The sequence below is a fragment of the Hypomesus transpacificus genome, chromosome 2 (genome assembly GCF_021917145.1).
Source record: "Hypomesus transpacificus isolate Combined female chromosome 2, fHypTra1, whole genome shotgun sequence".
Classification (NCBI taxonomy): domain Eukaryota; kingdom Metazoa; phylum Chordata; class Actinopteri; order Osmeriformes; family Osmeridae; genus Hypomesus; species Hypomesus transpacificus.
The window spans coordinates 3,892,711-3,920,692 of record NC_061061.1 but is presented as its reverse complement, the minus strand read 5'-3'; the positions used below and the strand labels follow the sequence as shown (position 1 = coordinate 3,920,692).

Here is a 27,982-nt window from a genome sequence, read left to right as displayed (position 1 = left end):
GTAAAACAAAAAATGTATCAAAGAATAACTTGAGTAAAACTTTGAAAAAGGCCATGTGCACTTTTAAAGCAATGAAAAGTGTTGTTATCCGATTTGAGTGTTGAGGCCTTTTCCAGTGTCTCAAAATTTGGCTACAATTTTACGGACAATGGTATTCCCAATAATAAATCAATATAAAGTTGCCTGTAGTTCCGTCGCTCAAAAATCAAACAAACAGACTTGATTCGACGAGTGATTCTGAATCCATACTGACTTTATTGAGTGGCTTGAATTAGAAAGCCAGTCTCGGAGAAATTATCAATGTGAAATTAACGTCACTTTACAAACATGCTTACTTAAATTAAATGAGTGAACAGTAAATAATGTCGAAATCTTACAAATAAATTCAAAGTGCGTCTAATGATAGACCCCAAAATACAAGAAAAACTCGTGGTTAAATATAACTCCCACAATACATTTTTTTTATATCCTGACAAAAAAAATCAAAATACATTTCCGTACATTTTCAGATATTTACTAGAGCCAATGTACAACTAGAAATTACTATACAAAATCGTCTCCCGGACAAATACATAGCTCACCTTTACACTGGTGTGTAATAATATTCTAACCTACAATTCTCATATTTACAACCAATTTGCAGCAACGTGAAATGTAAGTAAATTTGGCTACTTGCAAACTTGGTCAAGCTCTAATTGTATGGAGCGATTACCAATGTGCGATACAACTTTTCTTCCATTATCAAACAGGTGATGTAATAAGGTAGATAAGGACATAACGAAAACGTTATCACACTACAGTGATTTGTTCTTACAAAGCAGCCCGTCGAGAAGGACACACGTGGATCATTTACTGTATATAATAAAGTGCCACAGTTTGGTTTTGAATAAAAGTACATCCGCAGTAACAAGATATTGCAGGCCACATAGCACTTAATTGATGGAACAATATTTCTTTCTGAAAACAAATGTCTTGCTTATAACCCTGCTGCGTAAAACCACCAATGACCCAATGTAGCCTATCCTGGATCACTATGTGCGTCAGTGTTTTTGAATTGTGCCAAAGTGTCCAAGAGTGCGAGAATAACCTTATACCTAGAGCTTTTTACCACAAACGCAAACAATGGGTGCGAAGTGGTGAATGGGCTTACAATGAATTGCAGGATATTATAATCAGTATTCTTACGCACTTAATGAACTCAGGGAAATGCTATTTATCGTTCAACATATGAACATTGAGCACACAAAGCATGTCCACTGTAATATTATTACCCAATTCCTTAAAAGGATTTGATCTACCACCAGGTATTCTACTTATAGTGAGTTAGAGAGGCCGTTCATGCCTGTCCCTGGGGCAGACTCTGGAGGTTGCAACAGGTCAGGGGAATGACAAGGCGGACTCCCTGGTGCACTGTGCTCGCTGTCAGTATCACTTCCCCGTTTACCCCCCCCCGCTGCCCCCGGAACCAGACCCAGCGGATCCCCCAGCACTGTGTGTTTTAACATGTTTACTTAAATGATCGCTACGCATAAATCTCTTGTTGCAGACCGGACAGGCGAACCTTTTTTCTCCGGTATGTGTTCGCAAGTGTCGCTGGAGTTCATCAGAGCGTGTGAATCTCTTTCCACAGAAGAGCCAGTTACAGACAAACGGTCTCTCTCCGGTGTGCCACCTCAAGTGCGCTTTGAGATGCGATGTTTTACCGTAAACCTTCCCACACCCGGGAATGTGGCAACTATGGAGACCTTTTCTCCGGAGACTCGCTCCCGCCGGTCCAAGTCTCTCAGCCTCCTGACAGTTGGGACAGTCACATGTGGCTCTACCAGAGTAGCGCCTCGCAGACGATCTCGGAGACCCAGCTAAAGATGCAGGGGGACCCGCAGACAGCATAGTCCCCCCAGCACCAGCTAAAGGAGAGGGACTTGAGTCCGGATAAGACGACAATACCGGCTTGAATCCGTCCATGAGGTGCTGACCGGTTGTCAAAAGATGAGGAGAAGGACTTGTACTGAATGCAGAGTGACTTAAACTCGAGTAATCAGAATTGTATCCTCCCAGTGGAGAATGTAAGGATGTCTGGAGTCCTCCGGAGTGCAATGACGACTGTAGTGCCGCACCGTTTGGGTTCTGAACATCAATCCAGCCCGCTCCCACGTCCCACCATGCAGATGCACCGGTGGTGCCAACCTCTCCTGTGGGGATACCAGGATGGGAGGATTTGAACCAGGACTCATAAGGATGCGCAACGCTCATTCTGGGATATATACCTTGCAGACTGTCCACCGATGTATGAACTTTCGAAATAAAAACCGGCTGATGACTGGGTTCTTGAGCGCTGTTTGTAACAGAGGCCTGAAATACAGAATAGTCATTTCCAAAGTGGGAACTGGAGGAAGTACCAGAGGTGAGGGAGAAGGCACTGGATCCGGAGCAGTTGGCGCCGAACGAATCCGATAGCCCGGCTCCGTTACGCGACACTCCAAAGCCGGACAGGCCGGATCCCAAGCTGCAACTGCTCGCAGTCGCTCTCTTCCACGGGTGGAAGCCTTTTCCAAACGATGAAGAATTATCCGAAATGGACGAAGGTGAAGGGCTCGGACTCCCAATCTTGTTACATGTAGCAGCCAACATGGCTAAAGGAGTCGATCCTAACCGCGGCTCCTCCTGAAATGAAAAAGAAAGTGACTGTAAGTGACTGACCAAGTTCTGTGCAATTGTTGCTTGTTTAGTTATCCCGTTGTTATTCGACTTTCAAAATACTGTCACGATAGCGTTTGAAAGTTCCAACTCCTTTCCTAAGAATTAGGGAATGACTAAAACATTATTTCAACACAATCTCGAGACAGTGATACGTTTCACTGCACTGGATTATCCAAGTCTAGCAGTTCAAACATAGAAACGTAACATTTTCCTACCTGTAGATGGTGATGATATAGAACGCACCCCAAATTACCAATAACTAAACGAATTTACGTCAAATATGACATGCAGGAAAACATGCGCGTCTCGACCACATCAGGGGAAAGCTCTATCCCGTCTCCTTGTCGTGAAATGAATCTGAGCTTTTTTCTTGTGACCCTTTTTCTTAAAACATAATCAACGAACTGTCTTTCCTACTGTGACCGAAGTAAGTTTAATCCCCTCCGCTGGACAATAAAAGAACTAATTAAACCAGCAAGAAACCCCTTAGACTCACCCCTAGAAGTGAAGTTGCCATCACAAAAACTGCCCTCCTCAGAGGATCTTTTTATATTTATGAATCAGAGCACTGTTTTTTTAGAGGTGTGCAATACAATGATATGTTCCGCCCATTCCACCACAATTGTAGGTCCTCTCCGGCTTTGAAGTACCGCTGTGACACGGGCGACCAATCAGCGCCTCTGTACCACCACACTGCCACATTCTAGCGTGAGGTCATCAATAGACTACTTCAGACAGTTCTCCACCTCCTCCACCACCCCCTCCATAATAAAAGAACGGAAGAAGGTAAAGTTAAATGAGAGTGAAAGGAATTAGGCCTACTTATTGAAATTTACAGAGCATCTTGGAATTTCATCACGATGAAAATGTGAAAGCACTTGTTAGGCTATCATTCATTCTTGTAGTTAGAGGCTACTGTTTTGAATATGAATACTCATTCTAATTGACATTTTGCCTGTGCTATTATTGAATTGAATGTATACTCGTAAAACAAGACATTTCAGCTGCAGGCAATCTAAAATATATTTAATCTGCAGTTGTCAGACCTCTGCAACTGTTGCATTAGATACACTTTTAGATACATTCTATGACATACTCTGACATTTTAAATTGAAGTTGGTGTAATTATTTCTGGCCTAGTTCATATAAACAACGATTATGAAGTATATAAAGGCTGCATTGTCTCTCCAAAATATTAGTTAACCTTTGGGAACTTTCACTCACTGTAATTGCTATCAATTACGTCTACAGGTTTGATTAAATCTGCCTAAAACTGCTCTCCAGATAGGACAATTTCATCATAAGTTAATAGTAAACGTACAACAAAATAAATCATTACTCTTGATTATGTTCTTTTCACTTTGGAACTTGTCTTTGTCTGTGTTTGCACCCGTGTTTGTGTGTGTGTGTGTGTGTGTGTAGCTTATACACTTTAACGAGAGTGTGCACGTGTGTGTGTGTATGTATATATATATATGATAAATATGTGTATTACAATGCATTCTCTGTGTGTGTGTGTTTGTGTGTGCGTGGTGTGCCTAGAGGAACAGCTCACATTTTCTTTTCAACTGCATTGTATGTCCTAAGGGACTATAAGCCACAAAATAATGTCAGGGCTTCCATTTTCTGTTTGTAAACCAAATAAAAAAAGCAACTTAGTTAAATGACTTTAGGTATGAAGTATTGCAGCAACACGTAGGTATTAAGAACGCATTATTATTATCAATTTCAACGTTTCGTTTTCTCACTAACACCTGTAGACCTACTATCAATATAAGTAAACAAATACATGTTGATGACATCCGAGTCCATATTGACCTTCTCTTGATCTTAACAACTTACATAAAAACGTGATGATAACAGCTTTGGCTCTTACATAATAAAGGCTTGTAGGCCATACGTGCAGTTGAACTCAGGGTCTATCCCCGCTATTAGCATGCAGTGTGCACAGGCAGCATAAATTTCATTTGAATTTCAAATTTAATAACGCAGGAGGTTTTTAATCATCCGTAGTTTTATTTGTTTGATATTAACATGCTTATTGACCGGGTCTGTTGACCAGCTTGGTCATTACAGGACAGCGAAAAGTTAATTAAAACGACCAGGGATTATTCATCACATCATCTGCCTAACCCATGTCTCTTCCTTTATTACACAGCATGATAGATGTACTATCTGATTAATTCCTATGTTTCTTCGATTGGACAACAGCTTTTTGGATTTAATTTAGGCAGCTCAAATTCAATCCTATATAGCCTTCTAAATATGTCCAAAGCTTTGTAGAAAATATATTAAAAAACTCAAACCCCGCAACCTATTAAGGGAAATAGTTATTTTAAAAAAAAAATGTATGCAGCGTATTAACATTAAATGCCTCATCATTATTTTTGAAATACAAAATAGAGAATAAACCATTTAAACTAATATAATCGAGGATATATGTGAACTTTGCATTTTGCGTAACGTCATTTGCTTTGAATACATAGCTTTCATTTAAAAGTCAATACATTTTGTAACCATATTACAATTTTTATGTAGCTTATATACCCCAATAACGTTCAATTATAAAAAATGTATATCTAGAAGGTAAAGCATGAACGTATTTTTAAACTTTTTTTTTTTACACGAAACATATCGTTTATTAGTGAGTAGTGTGGAGAAGGAAGGTAGTATACATTCAAACGGACAGATTAAGCACAATTTACATTTAATAATAATTATCATTTATAACATTTGTTTGCACAGTTGGATCATTGCTTTTCTGTTGAAACAAACTATTGGCTATATTTCGGGTCAATCAAGATTACAGCATACAGCTAGATTAGAGCAGTTAGTCGATCAGACGAAACGTATGCATTCTAGGCGATATCGATTTGTCGCTGTTAATTCCTTTATTAAACCTATACCTTCCAATTTCCAACAAAATAAGTTAAAAACGATACAGAACCGATAGAAATATCATTGATCACAATGGGAATACAAACCAATACATACCGCGCTCCAGGATACTGGGCTACTCCACGGTGTATTGATTGACCCTCGACGTTTGCTCTCAGCAGAACACTGCACAACATATCCAGCCGGTACGTCGTTACAGCACCGGACCCTGCAAGATGGATGTTACTTTGGGAATTGAGTTTAATTAGGAACAACTTGGAAGCGGCTAGATCAACGGTAGTCTAATATATACATGCGTTCAAGCCCCATGACAAGGTTATGAAGTCATGTTTAATCCAAATATCTAAAGATGGAAGTTAGGCTATTCCATTTTAGGGAAAGGGGTTATGAAGACTGACACGCATGAGTTAGGTTCCTATCAATTTCTTTGCTAAGTGAAGCAAGTGCAGTGTCTTTCGCAATGACGTTAATGATGAAGAATATAGGGCCTCAGTCAATGATAATGTCAGTATGGTAATAGTGATTCTGATCCAACGCTTTAGAACAGTGTTACAAACATGAACACGTGGCTAAAATAAATGTGTGTACGGTATAAATTAAATAAATATAAATGTGTACACAGACGCTTTACAGTGTACAATAATAGGTCAATTTCAGAAATAACAATGTCTATTGTTGATTACTTTTGCGCGTAGACTCTCATAAACCTTGCACAGAGAAGGTTGGCCTCCGTTCATGTGTTGAGTGTAGGTTCTTATCGCTCCACAGTAACTGTAAGCCACATTGAACAGATGTCCCCATTGAAGGCTTCTCCTTGCACACATGGGCTATATTACCATCATGAAATCAAACTCAAAACCTGTCCCTTTAGTTGCCATAATGACCGCGTTATTCTGGACCGCTGAACACGAACAAAATGTGTTCAATATTGCGTGCTTTAGAATTATTCTGCTTTTAGAGGAGAGGGGAAACAGGTCTCACCATCATGGATGGAGAACTTTGCACTAATGTGGTGATTTACAAAGCAACTCGATAATCTAAGGGGCTTCCTGTTGAAGACCAGTCTGAAGTAAAGGGGCAATTACTTGCGGCTTGCCACAGCAATTAGTGGACCATCATGACAAAATAAGATCGCCTATTGCATGAAATTGTCCCAGTGATTGTGTTCGAAGAATTGAAAGGCAAGTTTTCAGGTGTAGAAGGGAGGGTGTATAACGTTGTATTTATTTTCCTCCACGATGAGTATGTTTTGAACGTGGAAGAGGTTGACCTATTTAAGGTATTGAGGTTTGACAGTCAACTAAATATTTTTTTGTAACATATTTTGGAATGGCATGGTGGTATTACATTTATTATTTTTTGGTGTTGGTCTACACAAACATGAACAAAGTAGCCCATTCAGAAAGATGACTTTTGACTTTTAGCTTTCATCTTCAGATTTGCCGGTAAAAACACACTGTCCAATATTATTGAAGGTCAAGTTGTAAGAAGTAGGACTGTCACACACGGGTGTTGACTAGAGTGTCTGCTGGTGTAGTTGTTGGTCTTTCCATGCACCAGGAGGTTGGAGAGAGCAGATGTCCGTCTGCAGTGTGGCCTGCCAAGTGGGTCCAGAGCAGGCGAGCCACAGACACAAGGGCCCAACTGGTGTGACAAAGGATGTGCAGGAAGCCCCTCTCCGCCTGGGTGAGCCCCAGAGAGGGTCTCCCCTCTGCCAGCGAGCCCCGGAAAAAACCATGAGTCAGAGAGGGGGCTGAAAATACTGGGCATTACAAGTTAAGACACATGCACACACCGAACACAACCACACAGACAGAAACGCCCACAACCACACATATGCACGCACGCACATACACACACGCACACACACAGAAAACGTACAACAGTTGATTGACCGAGATGTACCCTCAGAGCAGTGTCAGCACCATATTGTCTCTCATCTCTTAAAATCCCCCCATACATCAACAAAAGAAATGTATGTAATCCATAACATTATCAACAATCCATATGCTGTGAATTTGAAAGTGACTTTTACCCATTACACAATGAGTTCACATACAATACATTTAAGTATATCATTTCTTCAAAAGGCAAATAGTTTCGTTTTTTTACCAAAGTCATTACTCTGACAAGAGTCGTTCCATCGTTTTCCTCGTCCGTGACTTGAGGTCATCAGAAGTGACCGACTGTGGTCTGAATGTGTTCCAGGCAGAGGTGTGCATGGTCTGTACTGGTGCAATGGACCATAAACAATGATATAAATGTCGGGCAGATAAAATGGCTAGTTAACAATCTTTTGACTGCTCTAACCTCTGAGCCTTTGTCGGGTATCGATCAGCCAGCTGCTCCAGCCTTTGTCTCTCAGGACTGGAGCCTCTTTGGTTCAGGGATGAATGGAAGCAGCCGCCAAAAAGCCTTTTTTTCTCTCCCCTTTAAAGTTCTCTGTTAAATAAAAAGAAAAACTGAAACGTATTGATTACCTCTTAGTGTAATAAAGTCTACTTAAGCATTTGAATGCATCCATTGATGTGTATTTTCATATAGAGACAATAACTTTTCGATCGTTTTGCCTTACTAGTTATTCACTTGTCATCCGCTATCAAACGTTTTTTTTTTCTCCAAGTTTACATATCTGTTATAAACTCATAGGTGTAGACAAGCTAAACTACTGAGTTTAGTGAGTTTAGTGGAGACACATGGTCACAACACACCCATGACAGCCCTCTGTGCTCTGTTCACCAGACAGGTGCAGTGCACCAAGTTTATACATTCAAAGACTGGATCTACTCAGTAATTTACGTGAACATAATTGGTCTCCATATAATATCAAGATAATTGTATGCTAACTAACACGTGTCTGCTGAGGTGCAGACATGGTGATGGGTGCTGTAAAAAATGAGGACATCGGCCACAACGGTAATGATCACTCTTAGCATCTGTCAATCAGCAGTGACTGCCTACACCAGCGATACACGCTGGCTCCCAGCTGTTGAGCTGCCTGTTGCTAGGCCTCTGTCCAACCTGACTGGCTGCTACGGACCGGCTGTCTTTACTGGTGCAGAGCTACACCCAATCGAAACAACACGCTGATAGCTCTCTGTGTGTATGAGTAATCTTTGCAAGACACTCACCTTATAGTGTTTGTTGTCGTTTGAGGAAATAATTCATGCTCTCACATCCTTCATCAAGGGGAAGACTGACTAAGGAGGTAGTCGTTGCTTGTGTTCTGAAACATTGCTTGTGTTCTGTGCTTTGAAGGAATTTGCTGATCTCTGATAGAGTAAATGTGCAAGAGAAATGAGTTGAATTGCCCTTATAGCTTCTCAGAACTAACGGCAGTGTACATTAGGATGACTTAACTATTGAACTCGGTCAGGATATCATGTCTTGTTATTTAACAGGCCACATGTTGCTTGTTCCACAGCCAAGAGGATATAGATTACTGGACCTCAGACAGTTTATGAGAGAGGCAGAATACAGTGTATTTTGCTGCCATTTGGACAGACTACTGCATCTTTGGGCCGTTAGGGTTCCTTATTGACATTCACCGAGGCCGGCAATGCACTTTGTCAGGGTGAGCGGCAGTCTAAGAGACAGGCGGGCGAGGCAGTCATACAAAGTGAAGTACTTAGGATTAGCCCTGGCTCTTCAAGTTTCAGTAATTATCCTCCTAGAGGCATTCTGGTCGTGTTGGATAATAATGGAAGTCCGTGTGTACGCCTGTCACCTCTCAAGTGTGGGTGGGTGGAGGAAGCTGACGAGAGGCGCGGGAGAGAAATGTTTGCCTTCCCGGTTATGTCATCGTTGGAACACAATAGCAGTTGAGAACTTGTTGTTCGTGGTGTGGCGATGAAGCAGAACAAAGTAAACTACGGTCTCCAACACGAGATTAGCTTCACATCGCACCCACATACTTTAATTGACCAATGTGTTGATAGGTTAGGATGCCAGGTTGAATACCATATGTCACAAACATCTTAAAATGTCTAACCCTAACCCCTAAGTCTATCCAAAACAATTCATCTAACGGTTCCACGTTTGTGTGAGGGAGACGCAACGGCGTCAATTTGCATGTCGCAGACTCATGATTATGTTTTATTTATCTAATGTTCATCCGAACATTCTCCCTTGGTTTTGTAATGTTGATGGACAGCAAGCTGTCATCTGTCTTTATCTGACCACCTTTGCTGTAAGGGATCTATCAAGTCGTTTTCGGATAATAGAAAACTCAGAAAACACACAGTTTTAATTAAGACTCTGTACGATTTCCCCGAGGAGAGATTGTCTGTTTCCATTAAGTTAGTTTATCATACAATAAAGAGGTTGCCATGTCCTTCCCTGCCCAGACAATTGGTTTTAATCAGCTAGCAGGCATCTCATGGATGATAATTTATGCTAAATTGACCAGGGTTGTGGATATCTCCAAAAATCATTATGACAGGCTTCAGATCGCTCAACATCAACATATCGCTTGTCTTAGAGAACAGATTTAACAACACAAACTGTTTCTACAAATTCCAAATACATTTTACTAAACTTTTTATCCTGTGAACATTGATTTGATTTGTTCAGTCAATTTTTCTTTGTTGAACAGACAAAGTATGTTTGGTCTTCTTGAAAGCACATTTTTATAAATATTCATTACAAGAAATAGGTTTTTGATGATCAAATAACTATGATCACATTTTAATATTTGTAAATGATAAATGGTTATAAATGACTGGAAACATAATCAAAAGCAGATCTGTCTGTAATGAAAACCTTATGTATAATGGGTAATATAATGGGTCTCTTTTAGACAAGGTTCAGACAACAGGTTCCAAATGAGATGTGGATTTGTCCCTTAACTCATTCTGTGTGTTTTATATGTAATAATACTTCATACCTGTTTACAGACTATATGTTGACAGTTTCCAAACAATTTGTTGAAGTTCACAATGTACAAATACAAATACAAAGGCATATGAAGCACAGCTATAAAAAATAGCTGAATTTTGCACAGTACATAATTGATAAATCTATCTCCACTGTGGTTTTGTGTTCTAACAGATCTAAGCTTTATAAGTCTGTATAAGCCTAATTTAGCCTCATACAAAGATCAGGGATAATTTTGAACAAAAGCATTAACAGGTTTAAGCGGCATTTATTTCCTGTGGTTTATTGCATTAGTGTCATGTATGATCAAAATCATTGGCGTGGAGGAACCTTACAATGCATATCATTGGATTATTTTGAGGACTTTACAATGGGCTCCGACAGGTCTGTTGTGACTCCGTTTGGCACTTACAAACGCAGACTGTTCAAGTGTGAAAGTACAAATTGTAATATTAAGTAAGGGGGGGGGGGGGGTGAAGGTGGGGGTGAGGTGGTGGATGATGGTGTATGTATGTATGAGTGTGTGTGGAGGGGGGTGGGGGGATTGTGGGGAGGAGGAGGGAGGGAGGGAGGGTGGGGGGGTCGACGGTTGACTGGGGCAATGAGTACGCCGGAGGAAGCTGGGACACACTTCTCGCCTTGCAATTTAATCACTGTATACCCAGGGAAGTATTGACAGTTGTCCTGTGGAAGCTATTAAAGTTGCCGTCCAAGGTTAAATGAAATTGCAGTTTATCAAGGCTGCATTGAGGAAATAAGGGAATCGGTCCGTGGCTGTTGATTAATGTGGAGCGTGATCAACACAGGGGCTTCATTAAGCTATACATCACAAGGGTAATTTAACATGTCATCACGCCTGCTGTCTCTTCCATCGCACGTTTTCTGCAGCCATGTGTGTGTATGGACGCGTGTGGTTGTGCATGTGTGAGATGCGTCATGTGTGTGTATGGATGTGTGTGTGTGAGAAACTCTCAGTATGCATGTGTGTCAACTGTACAGGATGCTTCCCGTAGTCACACCCAAAATCGTACGCAGACACTGTCCCACGTTTAGTTGTGTGGTAGCGCCCACCCCTTAGCAACCCCCAGCAAGCCCTCAGCCCCCCCTCCAGCACCCCCCACCCTTTCAGTGTCTGCCTGAGCTACCACCCTGACCCAGTTATTGAACAGGGAAAGGCTCAATGTAAGACAGACACCTGCCTGTACAAAACAACATAAGGGCATCACAAAGGCCGTCTGGGACTGGGACGGACTCAACTCTCTCGTGGTCTCAGGTTTCAACTGGTTGTACTGCATCCTAGTCTGTGTGAGTTCATATGCCAGTCAATGCAAATATGTCCGGTACATCCGTGATGTCACATCCTTCACCTCGCCTAATGCATGTTTCAGGATCTCCCCCTCCCCCCTCCTCTCCTCTTTCGTCCGTCTTTCCTATGTGGCCTCCATCTCTCCCATCACGGCCTGTGGTTTGGCTGCTGCACGCATGCGCACATCGAGGTATGCTAATTGGGGCTGGGACCTGGTGGCGTTTTTTTCTCTGTCACCCCCCCCAACCCCCCCCTGTTTTCTTCTTCTTCATCTCAGCATTTGTTTACTGGCGGGTAATTGATGGTGCTTGAGGGACAGACGCGAGTCGGACATGAATCACAGGCAACACGCCTCGTGATAAGGAGCTGAAAGTCGGCTGTAATTAAGCCGGGCACTAGAGACCAATTGTTTGTGGAATGATTTGGTCGGGGCTAATTGACACTAATTGTTTAATCTGATTTTCTTCCCCTCCATGCCGTAACTCGGTCCGCTGGTCCTCTTGAGCAGTCATCCACGACAGCGCATTAATAAAGGCACAGAGCGGGGATATGGAAGGGGAGGGGAGGCCAGGGAGACTGGAGGACTCCCATGGTGTTGGGCTCCTTATCTGCTCATCAAGAGATGGTTCTGCGCGTTAGAATATCCCCCTCCGTGACCTCATCTCTCCGTGCTCCGGGTGAGGAGAAAGAAGAACGTAGTACTACAACTGTAATGCCCTCTAAATTGGATTATATCCAGGATTGCGTATAATCATTGCTACAGCTACAATGGATGCATTGCATTTTTGTGACATTCTCTGGAAAGTTATTGAGGTACAGTACAGTGTCACACTTTTGCTTGTAAAAGGTGATAGATTTCTCCGTCCTTTCTGTCTCTTATACATGCTATTGTTGCGCGACAGAGGTGGCGGTGATAAAGTGTTTAAGAGAGCTGATTTATGACATTTTGGAGAGTGCTCATAAATTAACTCAGTAATACCTATGGCCCTCCCCCAGTCAGCACAGGAACCCTTGTAACTAGCAGACGGCAACAGCTGGCCTAAGCTACTGTGGCAGTGTGGGCCAAATTACAACGTACACCGTCATACTGAGAAACTATTTTGGCTGAATGACACATAATGGCTTTTAATACCCATAATACGTTATAATTATTGGGTCAACATCAAAGCGACTAAACATATTTTATGCTTCATTAGCCAAAAATGTTAGGATCAGAAAAATTAGAGGCCTAAACTCTTCATAGGCAGGTTCATAATAACATCAACTTTTGCCTTACAGTGTGTCGATGTCTCGTTACATTCAGTACTGTTGTGCAACTCTCCATGTATGGACCCATATGAGTCACACAGCGCCTATGCGAGGTTGTCATCACGAAGGACTTGCACAAACATGCGTTATGTAGGAACGTGGTGGAGGCTATAAAACCAAGCTAGTCTGCACCATAGTGTACTGAAGAGAAATACCTTGGGTTTCATGAGATTGAAAACTTTAGCTTTAAAGTTGAACTGAAGTCATGACAGTGACTGGGTGGGCCGTTGACCCGTTTATGCATGTCACCGCAGCAAATACGATTACCACTTCCTGGTTGTATCTGCCGTGTGTTAAATTCCAAGGAGAGCAAGAATATGTTCTGGGATTAATGGCTGAAATGAAAATGGCCAGCGCTCTCTTGCTGTGATATCCTCCTGTCCAAACTCCAGATGGGGCCGGATATATAGGCCTGGGCGTGGCGTATTTATCAGAAGACACATTAACGTTGATGAGTGACACGTCCCAAATATGTACGCAAGACAAAGTCAATTGAGTTGTCTGGCCACTCAGACGAAGGTAACAGATGATTCTATTCTCCTGGCATTGTTAAAACACATTGGATTATTATGACACAACATTATATTGGCAACATCGTGGAAGGATGCGCGAGGAAGGACTTGTCCTATGATGTTTTCATTTGCATGTGGTAATGTAGCCATTTTGTGTTTCACAATGAAACCCAAGAGGCAAGAGAACATAGCTGATCACCAGGAAATGTCTTTCAATGTTTTGCTCTGTTTTCATTGTCTACGCTCATGTGTACATGCATGGACAGGAATGTTGGCAACTTGAAGCATCTCGTCGCAAGTCATAAGCGCCGCGTTTCGTTTGACGAGATTCAATGATGAAGCAATGCAGATAATTACAGATGGGGAATAAGACTTCTCTCTCTATCTGATTAAATTCTCCCAGACTGACTAACGAGAGAGTGATGGATGAATGCAAACACGTGAACATTAGATCTAACATCATTACATTTAACGGCAATTAAGCCTGTCGCTTTTTTTTAATGAACACAAACTATGATGGGATATTAATGATTATTAGAGAGGGGGACAGCAGAGGGAACATTAGACGCCCCCCACCCCCACCTATCTACTGAGCATGTGCAAATATACCTCCATACACGTTTCACTGTTGTCTGTCCACCCCTGTAGCTGTAAGAATGGTTAGTAGTATTTTGACCGTGGTTTTGCTGCATACACAGCTGAAGATGTATAAACCCCTTTGATGGTGAACATTTTATGAAAATGTCATGAAAACATTGATTCAAATGTAGTTTCTGGTCGTCCGTGAGCTGTTATTTCCCTTAGGTAAGTAGCATTGTGTTGAAAGGGGCACAGTGTCAATTCACACTGCAGACACAATCAATGACCTGAAATAGAATAGCATGCATTTGAGTTTGAGTTTAAAGTAATAGTCATCTCACTTTTACTAATTAATATTTTCATGAAATGTCACAGAGTTTTTTAAATATCAACAAACATAAACAGGATTGGGAAGATCTCGGATTGGCCGTCTCTATCGCACCGACCCAGCGCACTATCGTACATTATTCACATTCCAATTAACATTTATCTTGTCCGTGTCTCTTTTCAATGAAGTTTGCTGATTGATTGTGGAAGGCCGCCTTTACTTTGTGCTAATAATTGGATGCTATTGAAAGGATGAGTTTCATTGATTTTGTGGATGACTGGGATAGTTACTGGCCCCAGACCCTAGATTGTCAGCAAGGTCTGTGTTGAGCTGGGATCGATGTCTGTGAATCTTCCCTTCTGGTTTTTATTTACTTCTGTCTCCATTGATTGAAACATGCAATAGTTCATGGGCCTATTATCACACTGATGTAAAGTTTCGCCGTCCCCTCTGTGAAACCCTCGCCTGTGCTTCCAGCAACATCTCACTTGAGCACGTACTCCCATCTGTTTGTTTCTAACTAATGAGTTGAGAGTATTACTATGACCTGGGAGCATCCATCACACAGCGCCAGTGCAGACAGTGACTGACTGCACTGGAGGAACGCTCGAAAATGAAATTAAAGTGTGTTACGGTTTAATACCAACACCATGGACAAACTGTACTTTATCTATCTTACCGCATTATCAATGCATACTCCGACATCCAGAAAGCGCCACACACTTGCATCCCAAACAGACAAAGGAATCCAAACGTCGTCATTCTCCCATTGTGAATTCAACAGTGGGTTGCTAATCCAATTTAGTGCCCTCGGAGTCTGAGAAAAACCATGAATTTATATTCGAGTGTAACAATTGAAGCTCCTTCAAACAGATAACTTGTGGAATCTACCTTGTAGGGGCTGCCTGGCTAGATTATTTGCACAATACAACATGCATGTGGATCTGAGGGTGTGCGGTCCCTTCGTTGACATATCTTATTTTCTGAAGAGTTGGGAGAAAGGTCAGTGTCCCATCCAACTGGGATCCCCCTACCGAATCAGTAATCAGTAAATACTTGTTATTCTGAGTGCTGGGCCGTTTTTCTTTTATTTGCTGGCCTCCGAAGTTAATTTCCCTGGTGACCTTTGTGTAATAAAACAGTATTATCTGTTTCTGGAGCCGCTGGGAGGAAGCAAATTAGCTTCCTCAGCAGCGTTTTGTCACTAAGGTGATCAGTTATAAGTTTATTTACTTTAATTAGATTAAGGGTGCAGTAAAGACATGCGCCTGGGAGGGAATGGTTCCCTTGTCTTGTTGCATTATCTGACCCACACGGCCAGCAAATCAGACAATGGCTGAGCATTTGAAAGATTATCCACGCAGTCTCCATAAAGTGTCAATGCAATCACAGGGGTGGGTATTCTACATACAAGACTGGATCTAGTAAATTGCGTACATTCCCAATGATAATATAGTTACAATTGGAAATATAAAATCAAATAGTGCCTGCGCAGTGTATTGTACTTGAAAATATTACAGATATGTGATTGAAAGATATTTTTGGGGGTTGCATGGCTTCCATTACTGACAAAGGCGTAGTAATTGAAGTATTGTGAGCACACACACCTCTGAGACAGGGGAAATAATCTGTTGTTTAAAGCTGCTAATTTCTCACACCTCGGCACGAACATATGCCATCTGATACTTAGGAATGCCTAATCCTTCCCCCGGTGGGAGTGGAGAAGCAGGGCTGGACTGGACTGGATCTCCAGGGCCTTCACTAGCACGCTCTATCCAGTCACAATAAGTCACAAACACACTCACGACTGTCTATATATACACATCAGAAATATATGTACGTTAATAAAAAGGAAAAAAAGAACTGAAGGCAAACTTCAATTCTAGTTTTTAATCTTGACCGTATAACTTCTCTCAATGCCTCCTTGTCTGGGCTGATCCGTGTGCTAGAGTGTTTGGTCCAATTCACCTGCCTGTTAGTTCTCTCAAACAGGCCGGCTTCACGCGGAGCCCGGGCAGTGTGAGAGAGCCGAGCCGTGGGGCCGGGAGGCCATGCAATGCTTTACTGACCCGAGGAATCCCCTTTATTAGGGGCCTCTTTGTGCCTCTCTCCCTCCGCTGCTCTGTCAGGCCCATTCAGAGCCTGTGGCAGCCACCTACATTACATCCTGGATGGGCAGGACATTCATGCCTTTTTAGCCCATTGTCCTTCCCCCCGGGGTGAGGGCCCAGAGAGGGATGTGAGAACCGCAGGCCGGGTATTGTGTCCCCACCGCGCTCTTCACACGCCCTGCAGGGGGACTTCCTTTCTGGTGTCACCGAAACCTGTGTGGTGTAATCCGCCGCTCCCCGCTGAGCAGGATGGGAAGGTTATTAAAAGTGCCCCTAATGTCTCGTTAATAAATCGCTTCCATTTTACGCTTCGTTTTCCAAAGTAATCGCGTTGAGGGACCGGATAGGAGCGGAGGGGTAGGGGGGTGTGTGTGTGTGTGGGGGGGGGGGGGGGGGGGGGGTTGAATGTGTTACCGTTCCTGTGTTGGGAGTTATCAAAGCAGGGAAAAAACAGGAGCGTTTTATTTTGTGCTACTCCCCCCTTTCGGTCATCCACACGCATCACAAAGGTATAAGTACAGATCCATTAGACATGTCAGTCGATGACCCGTCCTGTCACGTATCTAGCTGGCGCGTGGACTGCTGACCTCCGTAGATGCCAGAGTGATATGGCGAGGTCAAGCTACGGGGTGTTGATGCTGGTGTGATTGCAGTAGGAGGGATTTTTAAACATATCGAGTCCAGACAGGGTTCGGGTTAATGGCTCGAGAACTATCCTATGACCCACTGGGTGCTGCGTTTAGCTCTCCTCTGGGGCAGTGCTATAGTGCTCCCTACAGGGGTCACTTCAGTTAAAGTGCTGCAGTTGGAGAGGTTAGAGAGCAGGGGTCCCTGCTGCGCGCTAACACAAGCACTCTCCATGATGTGGCGGAGGTGGTGCTCCCAAAGAGACTGGGCCTGATTGCCACAGTGGGACCTGGAGGGGAGGTTAGAGAAGGCCCAAGGGTAATCCCATTAACTGTGACTCCTCTGGTCCCCTCTCTCCCTGTGTGTGTGTGTGTGTGTGTGGGAGTGTATGTGTGTGTGTGTGCTGACCCCAAAGACATTAGCCTGCCCCATAGGTCAAAGGGCAGGAGAAATTAAAACACACGTAAATCATTCATCAAATATGAGCGTCTCTCTCTCACAATGACCTGTTAGTATGAGTAATTACCTGTCACTCCTTGAGGTCCAGTTTGGTCAGGGACAACAGCACACATGTCTGAGGTTCATTTAGAGGATAAAATAGGTTGTTTATTTTGTTGAGCCTTCTTGTACTTCTCTCTGCATTAATAGAGTTTTTAAAGAAAAGGCCATAAGCGCAACAAAAATGTGTTATATGTTTGGTGGATGGTATTATTTATTCAGCTTATTTCCTAATGATTTTTTTTTTCTGTTTTTAGTTTGTATGAGCCAAGCAGTCATGATCAAAGCTTGTTGTTTGACAGTTGGAAGTAAGAATGGCCGTGGCACAATTAGTGCGTAGGCAACTGATCCTGTTGACGAAATCAGGTTTGACAGGTTCATGAGTTGGTGCACAGCGAAGTCATTAGTTAAGAAACAAATGATCGCTGAGACTCCGTGACACACTGAGTCCATCACCATCATACAAAATCTTGTTGTCAGCTGAGTGGTATTAATTATCATGTGTGTTTCATTTGGGTGTGAAAGAATTAGTTCAAATTGTCCTTTAAATTACACAAAATATGTATTGACATGTGCAAAGATTTCAGTGTGAGACTGACGCCGTGGTGTTAAATGCTCTCAGATTGTGCCTATTATGTGGGCATATGCCCTTGATCTATCTTTGCCGGTCTCAGTCAGTCAATCAATGCAGGACTGTATCTGCGGAGACATAAGTGGGGCAGTTATAGCAAACAAAAAGCTATCAGTGATTCTGAATAGAGAAAATAATACTGAGGTGGGTCAAACGTCAATGGCGCCGACTATCAGAGAAGCAGGGATTGTTATCAATAATGGGTCGTGTGATTTAGAGAGAGAGATTATGCTGCAGTGAAAGCTTTGGGTAGGTGGTGAGGGTGGTGGTTCAGGGCTGAGGGATTTCAACTCATATGAATACGGCACACTTGTTTACATTTAAAGATTCACACTAGATTCAACTCAAAATGATTTAACTCATTTAACCTGTGTCGCTGTTTACAGAATAAAATATTCATACAGCATCTCTTGGGACACTATGATTTTTGTTGTACACACACACACATATATACAATATTGCCAAATCAAGTAATCTTGTGTGTTTCAATCAAGGGTCTCTACCCTGAATCAGCTGAAGGGTTTCCAAACCATGGTCCAATCATCCTTCCTCTAGCTCTCTCGGTAATTGACAATCCATACAGTTTCTTCAGGCTGCCTCCAGGGTGCTCTTGCGAACCTCCTTCACTAGTCTCACACAGAAAAAAAAAATCACATTACAGAAACATTTACCAGGCTTTCATCCCAACGTGTCTGGAGACACAACAACCACAAGTAGGTAATTTTATTACACTGCTTCCAGTATTCATGCTGAGATGTGATACCCTGACTACATGATGAGTCACACCACCATTCCTGTTTCCCAGAACGTAATAAATTATTTTTTCTGTCAATATCATGAGAAAAAGTACGCTATAGGTTGTGTGCGTATTGGCATGGAAGATTTACATATGCAGGACGTACAGTATACTGAATGTGAGGTCTCTGCGTGAATCAATGCCCCGTAAAAATGTGTACCCGTTCCAACAACTTCAGCGGAGGCTACCACTGGGAGTTATTGGTATTTGAGACAATGTGGTCAGTGCGGTCATTGATCAGTCTGAGGTCTCCTCTTGTCTGTCAATAGCCGTGGATTCATCTAATTATGCTTCCTCGTCTCCATGTTAACTGTCACTGCGGGAACCCTTAAGTTAACCACTTCCAATGGGAGCCGAGCAAATCAAAACATTAGGACAGTCTGCTTAGACTCCCTCCTCCTGGTCAGCCTCCTGTCACCACCCAGCCACCCATGGACCTTCACAACACTTTATGACAAAGTCAAACCACTGGGAGACACGCGTGTGCAGTTGTATCCCAGCTGTCTGTCTGGGTTGTCAAACTCAGTCAGGCATGCCGTGTCTTCTTTTTCACTGACATCTATTCCCATCATAATCCAAGACTATCTAATGGTGTCTTGAGTGTTTCGATTCTCACCTCCCATCTGAAGCGCCTTCGCAACGGCAACCCTTGCGACGATGTTATTCTCAAGAATTCTCTTCGCTCGACCTACCCTTTTTTGGCGGGGATTTTTCAGCTTTATTCCTGGACAGGACAGATTGGGAAAGACAGGAAAGCAGGGAGAGAGACAGTGAGGAGGATGTGCAGGAAACGGAGCGGGATTCGAACCCATGTCCCTGTGTTAGGCATTAACCTTAACGGTGACGCATTTTGACCCATTGAGCCTCCGGGGCGCTCTGGGCTAGGTCTAGACCCGATCAGGCCCAGCTAGCTGCTGGAAGCCTGTCTGGGCCTCGCCTTGACAGGGCCCATTGAGTTAAACAAAGTGGGCCTGCCACAGGAGAGCGAAGCGCAGAGGACAAATGGGGGAACGTCCGACCCGCGTTTTGAGGGGACTGACGCGCCATCTAAACACTTGTGCCCTCGCGTTTTCAGCCGAGCGATTCTTTATGCCGCTCCTTCAAATCGTTCTCTCCCGGTCGTGCACACACGCACGAAACGGCGACCGCACCAACACACAAAGCAACAAGCAGTACGTGAGCTACACCCACGCACGCACACACTGTATACACGCACACGCACCCACGCAAACCCCACACCCCCGCGCACACTCACACACGTGCACGCGCAAAGGCAAAATCCACACACGCACATCCAGACACACACACACAAATGCACATAACCACCCCCCACAGACACAACCCCCCCCCCACACACACACACACACATACACAGTCAAGGAGGAGTGAAAGCTGCTTGTTTGTTTAGCCTGTCAGTGTACCCTGGAGTCTGTTACCGCTAAGGGACTCCCCCATCTCCTGGGAGAGGGGGGGAGGGGGGGGGGCGGAGGGGTTCCTGGAAAGTCATTTGAGTTCGAAATCTTCCCTGGTGAGTGCGACACTTCATCAAGGTGAAGACTCCCGGCCTATCAGAGATGTATCAGTTGGTCTGATAAAGCCCTCACCCCGGCAGCCCATCATAAATAAAAGGAGGAGAAAACGGGCCTTTGTCACTGTTTATCTGCTCTGCTTTTCTTTACCAACCTTGATTTCCTCTTCAGAAAATTGATGCGCCCTTAAATTGAAGCGGAGGGCTTGACAGGTAATGGTTAGTGTGATAACTGCTCAGATTTCATCAGCCGGGACTTTTTTTCTTCTTCTCCTCCATGTGCAATTGTTGGAACTTTCAGCTAGATTACCTGTCATCCAGTGCATCAGATAAAAATTCCGAGCTGTCCAGATACAGCCGACGCCAGAGCAGATAGCGAGAGGAAGGGGGTCTGGTGTTAGACCTCTGGAAATGAAAGGAACAGGGAAAGAGAGACAAATGTATGCAGCTTATCTGATCGCCCCACACAAAAGAACAAATCAAGTCAATAACCATCACATATGTCGTTTTTTTTTTCTTTCTGTGTAGGGCAGTGATGATGTGAATTTATATGTTTAATGGGGCACATTTAGCCTGATAATAGCATGAGCTGGGAGGCCGAATGAGTGACTGGATGGTAGTAAAGGAGTCAAGGAGGTTGTTGCTGAAGTCTACCAGACTGAGAACGCAACAGGGTAGCAACTGGTCTTGGTAAGATTGTTACCTGTATCATGTGAAAACCCTCACCCATCTCAACAGTACAAAGGTTAGTCGAAGTCATTTTATTTACAGAATTTGAACCATTTCTTTTGAATTTTTGTGGCGCGTATGTAAAACGGTATCACGGACACGGTAGGCTATTGATAGAAATGTCACAGTTTGAGTGTCTTATTTTTGTTTCAGACGGGAGCTTTTCTACTTTCTACTCTGAATGAAATTGCACTGATTGTTTGTGTGAGACAACCTATGAAATTGTGTCTCAAACAAGCAAAGCAAAGACATAATCAGCATTCTGATCTATTACTCTGTCAATGTTGGGCTAACCGATAGAGCTGAAATCTTTGGCAGATGTGCAATAGCAATTTTTCTATGGCTATTAAAGCATTAGAAACACTTGGTTAGAGTTACATAAAACATGTATATTTTTGACTGGGAAATTTTCAGACGAGAGAAACAGCTGGGCTGGCCTTACAATGCATTAAGTATTTCATCCCTTTTAGATGGTTAAATTGTGCATGAAATGCTGCTGGCGCGGGGCTCTCCCGAGCTGGACTGATTAGGCAACATCTGTTAGATTGGGAGAAATCCGTGTCGTTTTCTAATTAGCTGTCAGGCTGCGGCTTCGTTGTGCCTGATGGCGTAGGGATCTGCCACAGGTTCCTCTTCTCGTCCTGTCACCTGCCTGTGCCCCCCTCTTCCTCCCTCCCTCCCTCACTCCCTCCTCCGTCTCCCCTCTCCCCCCCGCTCTCTCACACACTCATCAGCTGTAATTAGAGAGCAGGGCCCACACAAAGGAGCATGCTGGGAGTCAGCCCCGAGCCCATCTGTGCAGCCCCGCCGTCAGCGAGCGCACGGCTCCTCCGACACTGGGGGCCGCTCCCGAGCTAGGCCCCCACGGCCAGACTGGACCCCTCAAACTTTATCCCCCCCTCCCATCTCCTCCCCTCCCTCAACCCTCCTTCCCTCTCTCCCACCCTAAACCGCATTGCTCCCCTTCCTCCCTCCCTACCTCTCTCTTCACCAAGTCCCTCTCTCCCACCCTCTACTCTCCTTCCCTCTCTCCCACCCTCTACTCTCCTTCTCTCTCTCCCCCTTCCAACCTTAAACCTCATTGCTCCCTCCCTCCATCCCTCCCTCCCTCTTCACCACTTCCCTCTCTGTCACCCTCAAACCCCTTACCCTCCCTCCCTCCACTCCACCCCCCTTCTTTTCTCCACTTCCCCCTCCACCCCCGTCTGCACTGAAAAGAGAATCCATCTAAACTGGCTGATTCATCTTGCCTTAATAAGGCCTGAACACTGCCACATACTAAGTACACTGCAGACAGGAAGGATGGTCTCGGGGTAGCCTTAGGAGGTATTGACACAAGCAACGTCAAGAGGAAATCTATAATTAGAACAGATTGTCCCCTAGAAACTTTTACTCATATTACACGAATGCACTAAAGCTAACAACAGGCTGTTTGTATGATCTGACGCCCGGTCGTTGACTTTTGCCAATGAGTTTCATCATTCAGTGTATTATCAACCACTGTACACCCATCGGGTATCATCCCTTAATTAATAAACCATCCCGATATTTGTTATGGTCAATTGATTCATTTGAACAGTTCATCGATAGTTCTTGATTAAGGCTAACAAGGTCACGGACGTTGTTCTGACTGGTCGCTGGAACGTTCTGATTAGCCTGTCTCCATTTATTTCTAGAGAACAGCTGTGTTGTTGTCATAATGATGCATTACAGTTGTTTAGTTGTGCTGAAGCAGTTTGGTGTATTTTGTAGGCAACGTATTTCCCGGTGTAAGACTGAAAACAATACACCTCAAAAAGTTGAGACTTTCGAAGTTGCATCTGAGCCAAAGAGCGCCACAGCACAAACAAACTCGTCTTCCATTTTGCTCTTTAAATAAACCTTGTTTTTGTTCTGTCAATCTAAGAGAGTGTTGCAACAAACATTTTGCTCTTTGCTCTTTGTCTAAGTCTCCGTGCCGGAACGTATCTCAGCGTGACACACAGGCTGACGCGTCTCCCACACGTGTCCCCTCGAGCCAGCTCCGGCAAGTTCAAATGAAGACCCAGAAGATGGAGTGCTACTGCCGGGTGAGGCCACAGGAAGTTCCGTTTCAGACAGGCCTTCAGGCCACAGATGAGACGAGTAGTTAAAGTAAGGAGAGGTAATCACCATGCAGGTCGTCTACCTGTTGAACTGTCCAGCCCAGGCTGGGGGGCTGGGGGAAGGCTTCTGTTACAGTTGTGAGTTTGGATACTCAAATACGCAGGGTTAAATGTGAGGGGTGGATGATCGGCTAGTGAGGTCGCTAGCCTCAGTTTCCCTCAGGCTCTAGCTATCGTCTTTGTGCCTTTGAGCAATGCACTTCTCACCTACACTGGGACGAGTGCATACGTTTCAGATCTATGGATTTGTGGATTTGTATTTGAGCCATGGCAAGCTGCCCTATCCAAACGCAGTTGTGTTGTGGCCAAAGCGTCATTCCATTCAATTGACTTTGTGGCACAAATTCATGAGAGCCTTTTCCTTCAAAAAAAAAAAATACACAAAAACACAAGGCGAAAGAAGAGGTGGTTGTAATATTGCCAAGGAGCAAATCAAGGCAGAGGGTAAAAACAGTTTGTGACCAAGAATGACAGGCCTGGGAGAATGTCACAGCAATTGTAGGGCCATCACAGGCAAGGGATGATGGGTGATTGCTCGACGTTCCAAGGCGAGTCCATCCACAGGGACACTGTTCGCCCTCGCTCGTCTCTGGCCGAACCTTTGGCGCTGACATTTTAAAGTGTTGATTTTTGAGCACTTATGCTAATTGTTGTAATTTTCCTGATGAAGCGCCATTCTGATACCTTGATGTGGCCAAGATAGTTTTACATTTTCTATGCGGTACTCTTTGCCATTTGGTCTGTGTAGTGTCAGCTCAGAGTGCTACTGAAAGCAGACAAAATTGCAAGCAAATTGCATCAGATTGCCAACATTGTGAAAAGGTAAATTGCTTGCAAATCTATTTAAACCACTGGCCTATTTTCATCAGCTATGGTACTTGGTATTCATGATTGCTTAATTGGCGACCTTTTCTATTGTGTAGTGCTTTATGGGGCGATGGAAAGCGATCTTTACCAAACCAATTACCCTTTTTTCTCCACCTCACTACTACATTAGAGCTGTGATTGCGACAGCTAGTCCTTTTGTAAACGAACTTTCAGATTTCAATAATGTTTTTTTTTTTTTTTACTGATAGAGAAATGTGTGTCATTTTTTTGCTATGATGTTGCGGAGCGAAGGTCTTTGTAGAGAATATTGTCGAAAGATAATGGACGCAGGAGTCAGGGTCTGCAACAGTTATTAGGCTAACTAATAGCCCTTTTCATCTAAGGAAGTCATTAAGGATGGCATGAAATATTTTGTCAGAATATTCAAAGCAAGCATGTAGGCCTACTGCAAGTGTGTATGCTTGATATGAGACTTATGGCCCTGCTTACATTTTGGAGGCAACGTCACTACGGCACTGCTATTAATAACATATTCTTTAAACTGGCTGTCTTCTAAATTGTCAAGCAAGTTTTAAGCTCCAACAAAGTCACAAGATAACTCACATGTCTATTGTTACTAAGAAGTATTACTAATGCCAAACACCCTCAAAAAGGGTTCCCCAAAACATGTATCTGACAATTATTGCTCCCTTTTCAACTTGTAAAAGTCAGCAGTAGTTTAGATTTCTTCACAGTTCTGTACCTGTTGACTCTTTGATCATACAAATCCAACAGCCAAACGTCAACTTTTCTCAGGTAATGGATAGATTGTGAAGTGAAAACATGTGCCCCTAGGGTCTGATCTGTTTCCAAATACCATAAAAAACATTAAATAACTGTCCCCGATCTACCTACGTTTGATAAATCAAAACAGTCAACTACAAAATGTCAACTTCACCCCCTGCAGCTAAAATACACGCGGATGACTGTTTTTTACATTCAGACATTCACACACGCACACACAGGATGTGAAACGTGCCCGGAGGTGCTGTCAGTCTGTTTCCGTCTCTCTCCAAGAGAGAGCCCAACAGAATTAACCCAGTATTAACCCCACAGGCCTGGGTGCGAGGGAACGGCCTTGGCTAATGTAAATGTGTGCCCGCTGCCAGGTAGTGCCGGCTCTCCCTGGCACAGTCGGCTCCATCCGAGGGGCAGCGTGACAGCATGACCGTCTCTGTACAGCTGGAAGACACGGGCCGCTGCCAGGCAGGGTGTAATGGGGCACCATGTCTCCTCTCCTGCCAGGCGGAGGGGTAGAGCAGGCAGATATGTCATCCCTGCTGGCTGGACCAGACTGCTTGGTTCTGTCCTTGTACAATCCACGGAACCAATGTCTGGGAACCCGAGGCCGGATGTTTCCTGCTGTGCGGCTACAAGGAGAAACCAAGGTACCCACTTATAAGGTCGTGGGCCAGAATATTTTTTAATTACTTTATTTGACAGGGGGACAATGCAGTTAAACATAGCTACAGAGCAAAGTTTGCAGCTGATGTGATGTGAGCTACAATAACACATAATAAAAACAATTTAAAAAATACAGCATAGAAAAATACTCATTCAGAACACACGCATTCTAAGAACTAATTCGAAGGGTGCACGATGCAATTGTACTAGTTGAAAACTCATTCAGGCTCAGACATTTACATGGGTACAGCTTTGGTTTGCTTTCAGCCATGCCTTAAGCCTAAAGGTGAACATTTTAAACTCAGAGATGTTCTTAAGCTCTGTGGGCAGTGAATTCCACAGTTTACAAGCCCTGTAAGAAAAGGCTGATGTACCAAAAGATGTTCTGTGCTGTGGGATTTTACAGTTTTAGTTTAAAGTAAGGAGCCCCTTGTCACTCTACCGCTATTTAGTTTCCGAAAAAAAGTAGTCAGGGGTTCAGGAGCCAACTTATTGGTACACTTACGTAAATAACAATTTGAGAAAACAGATAGTCACAGTCAAAAGCGTTCATCGAATATCCGACACAATGCGCAGGGGGCTAATGATTCCCGTGTGGAATAGCTATCGGTTCCCTTATCATCACGTTGTATACAGATGGGTTCATTTATGATGGAACTTACTAATCTGCTACTCAGTAACAGCTAAGAGCAGATAATCACCCCTTCGAAACCCTGACATGTTGTCTTGTAGACTGTTGTCTTCGTTCTTGTTGATAGGCACGGCCCAGGGGGTAGGTGTGCTTCCCACAGACTGGCTCTCCGCCTCGGCCCTTGTGAGCTCATTACCAGTGCCTGAGGCAGGGGATTGAAATGTGGGCTGGGGAGGATGAGAGATGGGGCTAACCACAGTGTCAACAAGGAAGAGACTTCCCCCTCCCCTGGAGATTAGCCCATTTCGACTGCGGTCAGATGGCTCTGCAGAAAGAGGGGATGGGCCTGCTATGTTTTGTGTGTATGCGAGTGCGAGTCAGAGAGAGCAGGAGAGAGAGGGTCTGTGTGCGCGAGTGTGTATGAGTGCGGAAAGGCATGTGTGTGTGTGTGTGTGTGTGTGTGTGTGTGTGTGTGTGTGAGAAAGAGAGTGTGTGTGTGTCTGTGTGTGTGTGACTGATAAAGCATGTCTGTGTGTGTGCATGTGAGAGAAAGAGAGAGAGTGAGAGAAAGTATAAGTGTATGAGCGTGGATGAGTGAGAAAGGGAAGTGTTTGACTGTGTGAGAGGGAGAGATGGGGAGAGGGTAAGCGAGAGAGATGAGGAGAGAGAGCTGGGGAGAGAGAGAGCGAGAGAGATTGGGAGAGAGAGAGATGGAGAGAGAGAGAGCGAGAGAGATGAGGAGAGAGAGAGCGAGAGAGATGAGGAGAGAGAGAGCGAGAGAGATGAGGAGAGAGAGCTGGGGAGAGAGAGAGCGAGAGATATGGGGAGAGAGAGAGATGGAGAGAGAGAGAGCGAGAGAGATGAGGAGAGAGAGAGCGAGAGAGATGAGGAGAGAGAGAGCGAGATAGATGGGGAGAGAGATGGGGAGAGAGAGAGCGAGAGAGATGCGGAGAGAGAGATGGGGAGAGAAAGAGCGAGAGAGATGAGGAGAGAGAGATGGGGAGAGAGAGATGAGGAGAGAGAGATGGGGAGAGAGAGAGCTGGGGAGAGAGAGAGAGAGAGAGAGAGAGAGAGAGAGAGAGAGAGAGAGAGGGAGAGAGAGATGGAGAGGGCATATATTACTTCCTCTAGGGCTCCACCAGCCTGGTACTCAGCGGCTGGGGCTGTGGCGGTCGGGGCGGACTGTAAATTTTCTCTGAGTCAGGGCAAAGCTGATTGATCTCTGAGTGTAAAATCGATAAGAAGACACTGTCATTTTTGTAAAGGATGAGCTGGAAAGGGAAAATAAATTAAGACTCCCCAGATCGGGGCAGACCGCGCGGCGGAGTTGAAGCCCGAGGCCTCATTAATTCAGCGCAGTCTGTATTTTGGTAATATTGTGTCCACAGCTTCAATCTCACAGGTGCCTTGTCGTGGCAGAGTGTGCTGGCGACAGCCGGCGCTTTATTACGCTATGTATATTTCATCGCCGCCACAACAAGAAATCAGACACTTGCCCTTGCACCCGCTC

At 44.1% G+C, this 27,982-nt stretch overlaps 1 protein-coding gene across 1 annotated transcript; it reads right to left on the bottom strand.

Moving 5' to 3' along the window:
- Positions 1 to 241: 241 nt before the first annotated feature.
- sp8b (sp8 transcription factor b) lies at positions 242 to 3,310 on the bottom strand. Its single transcript, XM_047036138.1, is given in 3 exon segments — positions 242 to 1,481; positions 1,483 to 2,664; positions 3,197 to 3,310. Coding segments are annotated over 3 exon segments (1,371 nt in total). The 5' UTR covers positions 3,218 to 3,310; the 3' UTR covers positions 242 to 1,313.
- Between the last annotated feature and the right edge of the window lie 24,672 nt (positions 3,311 to 27,982).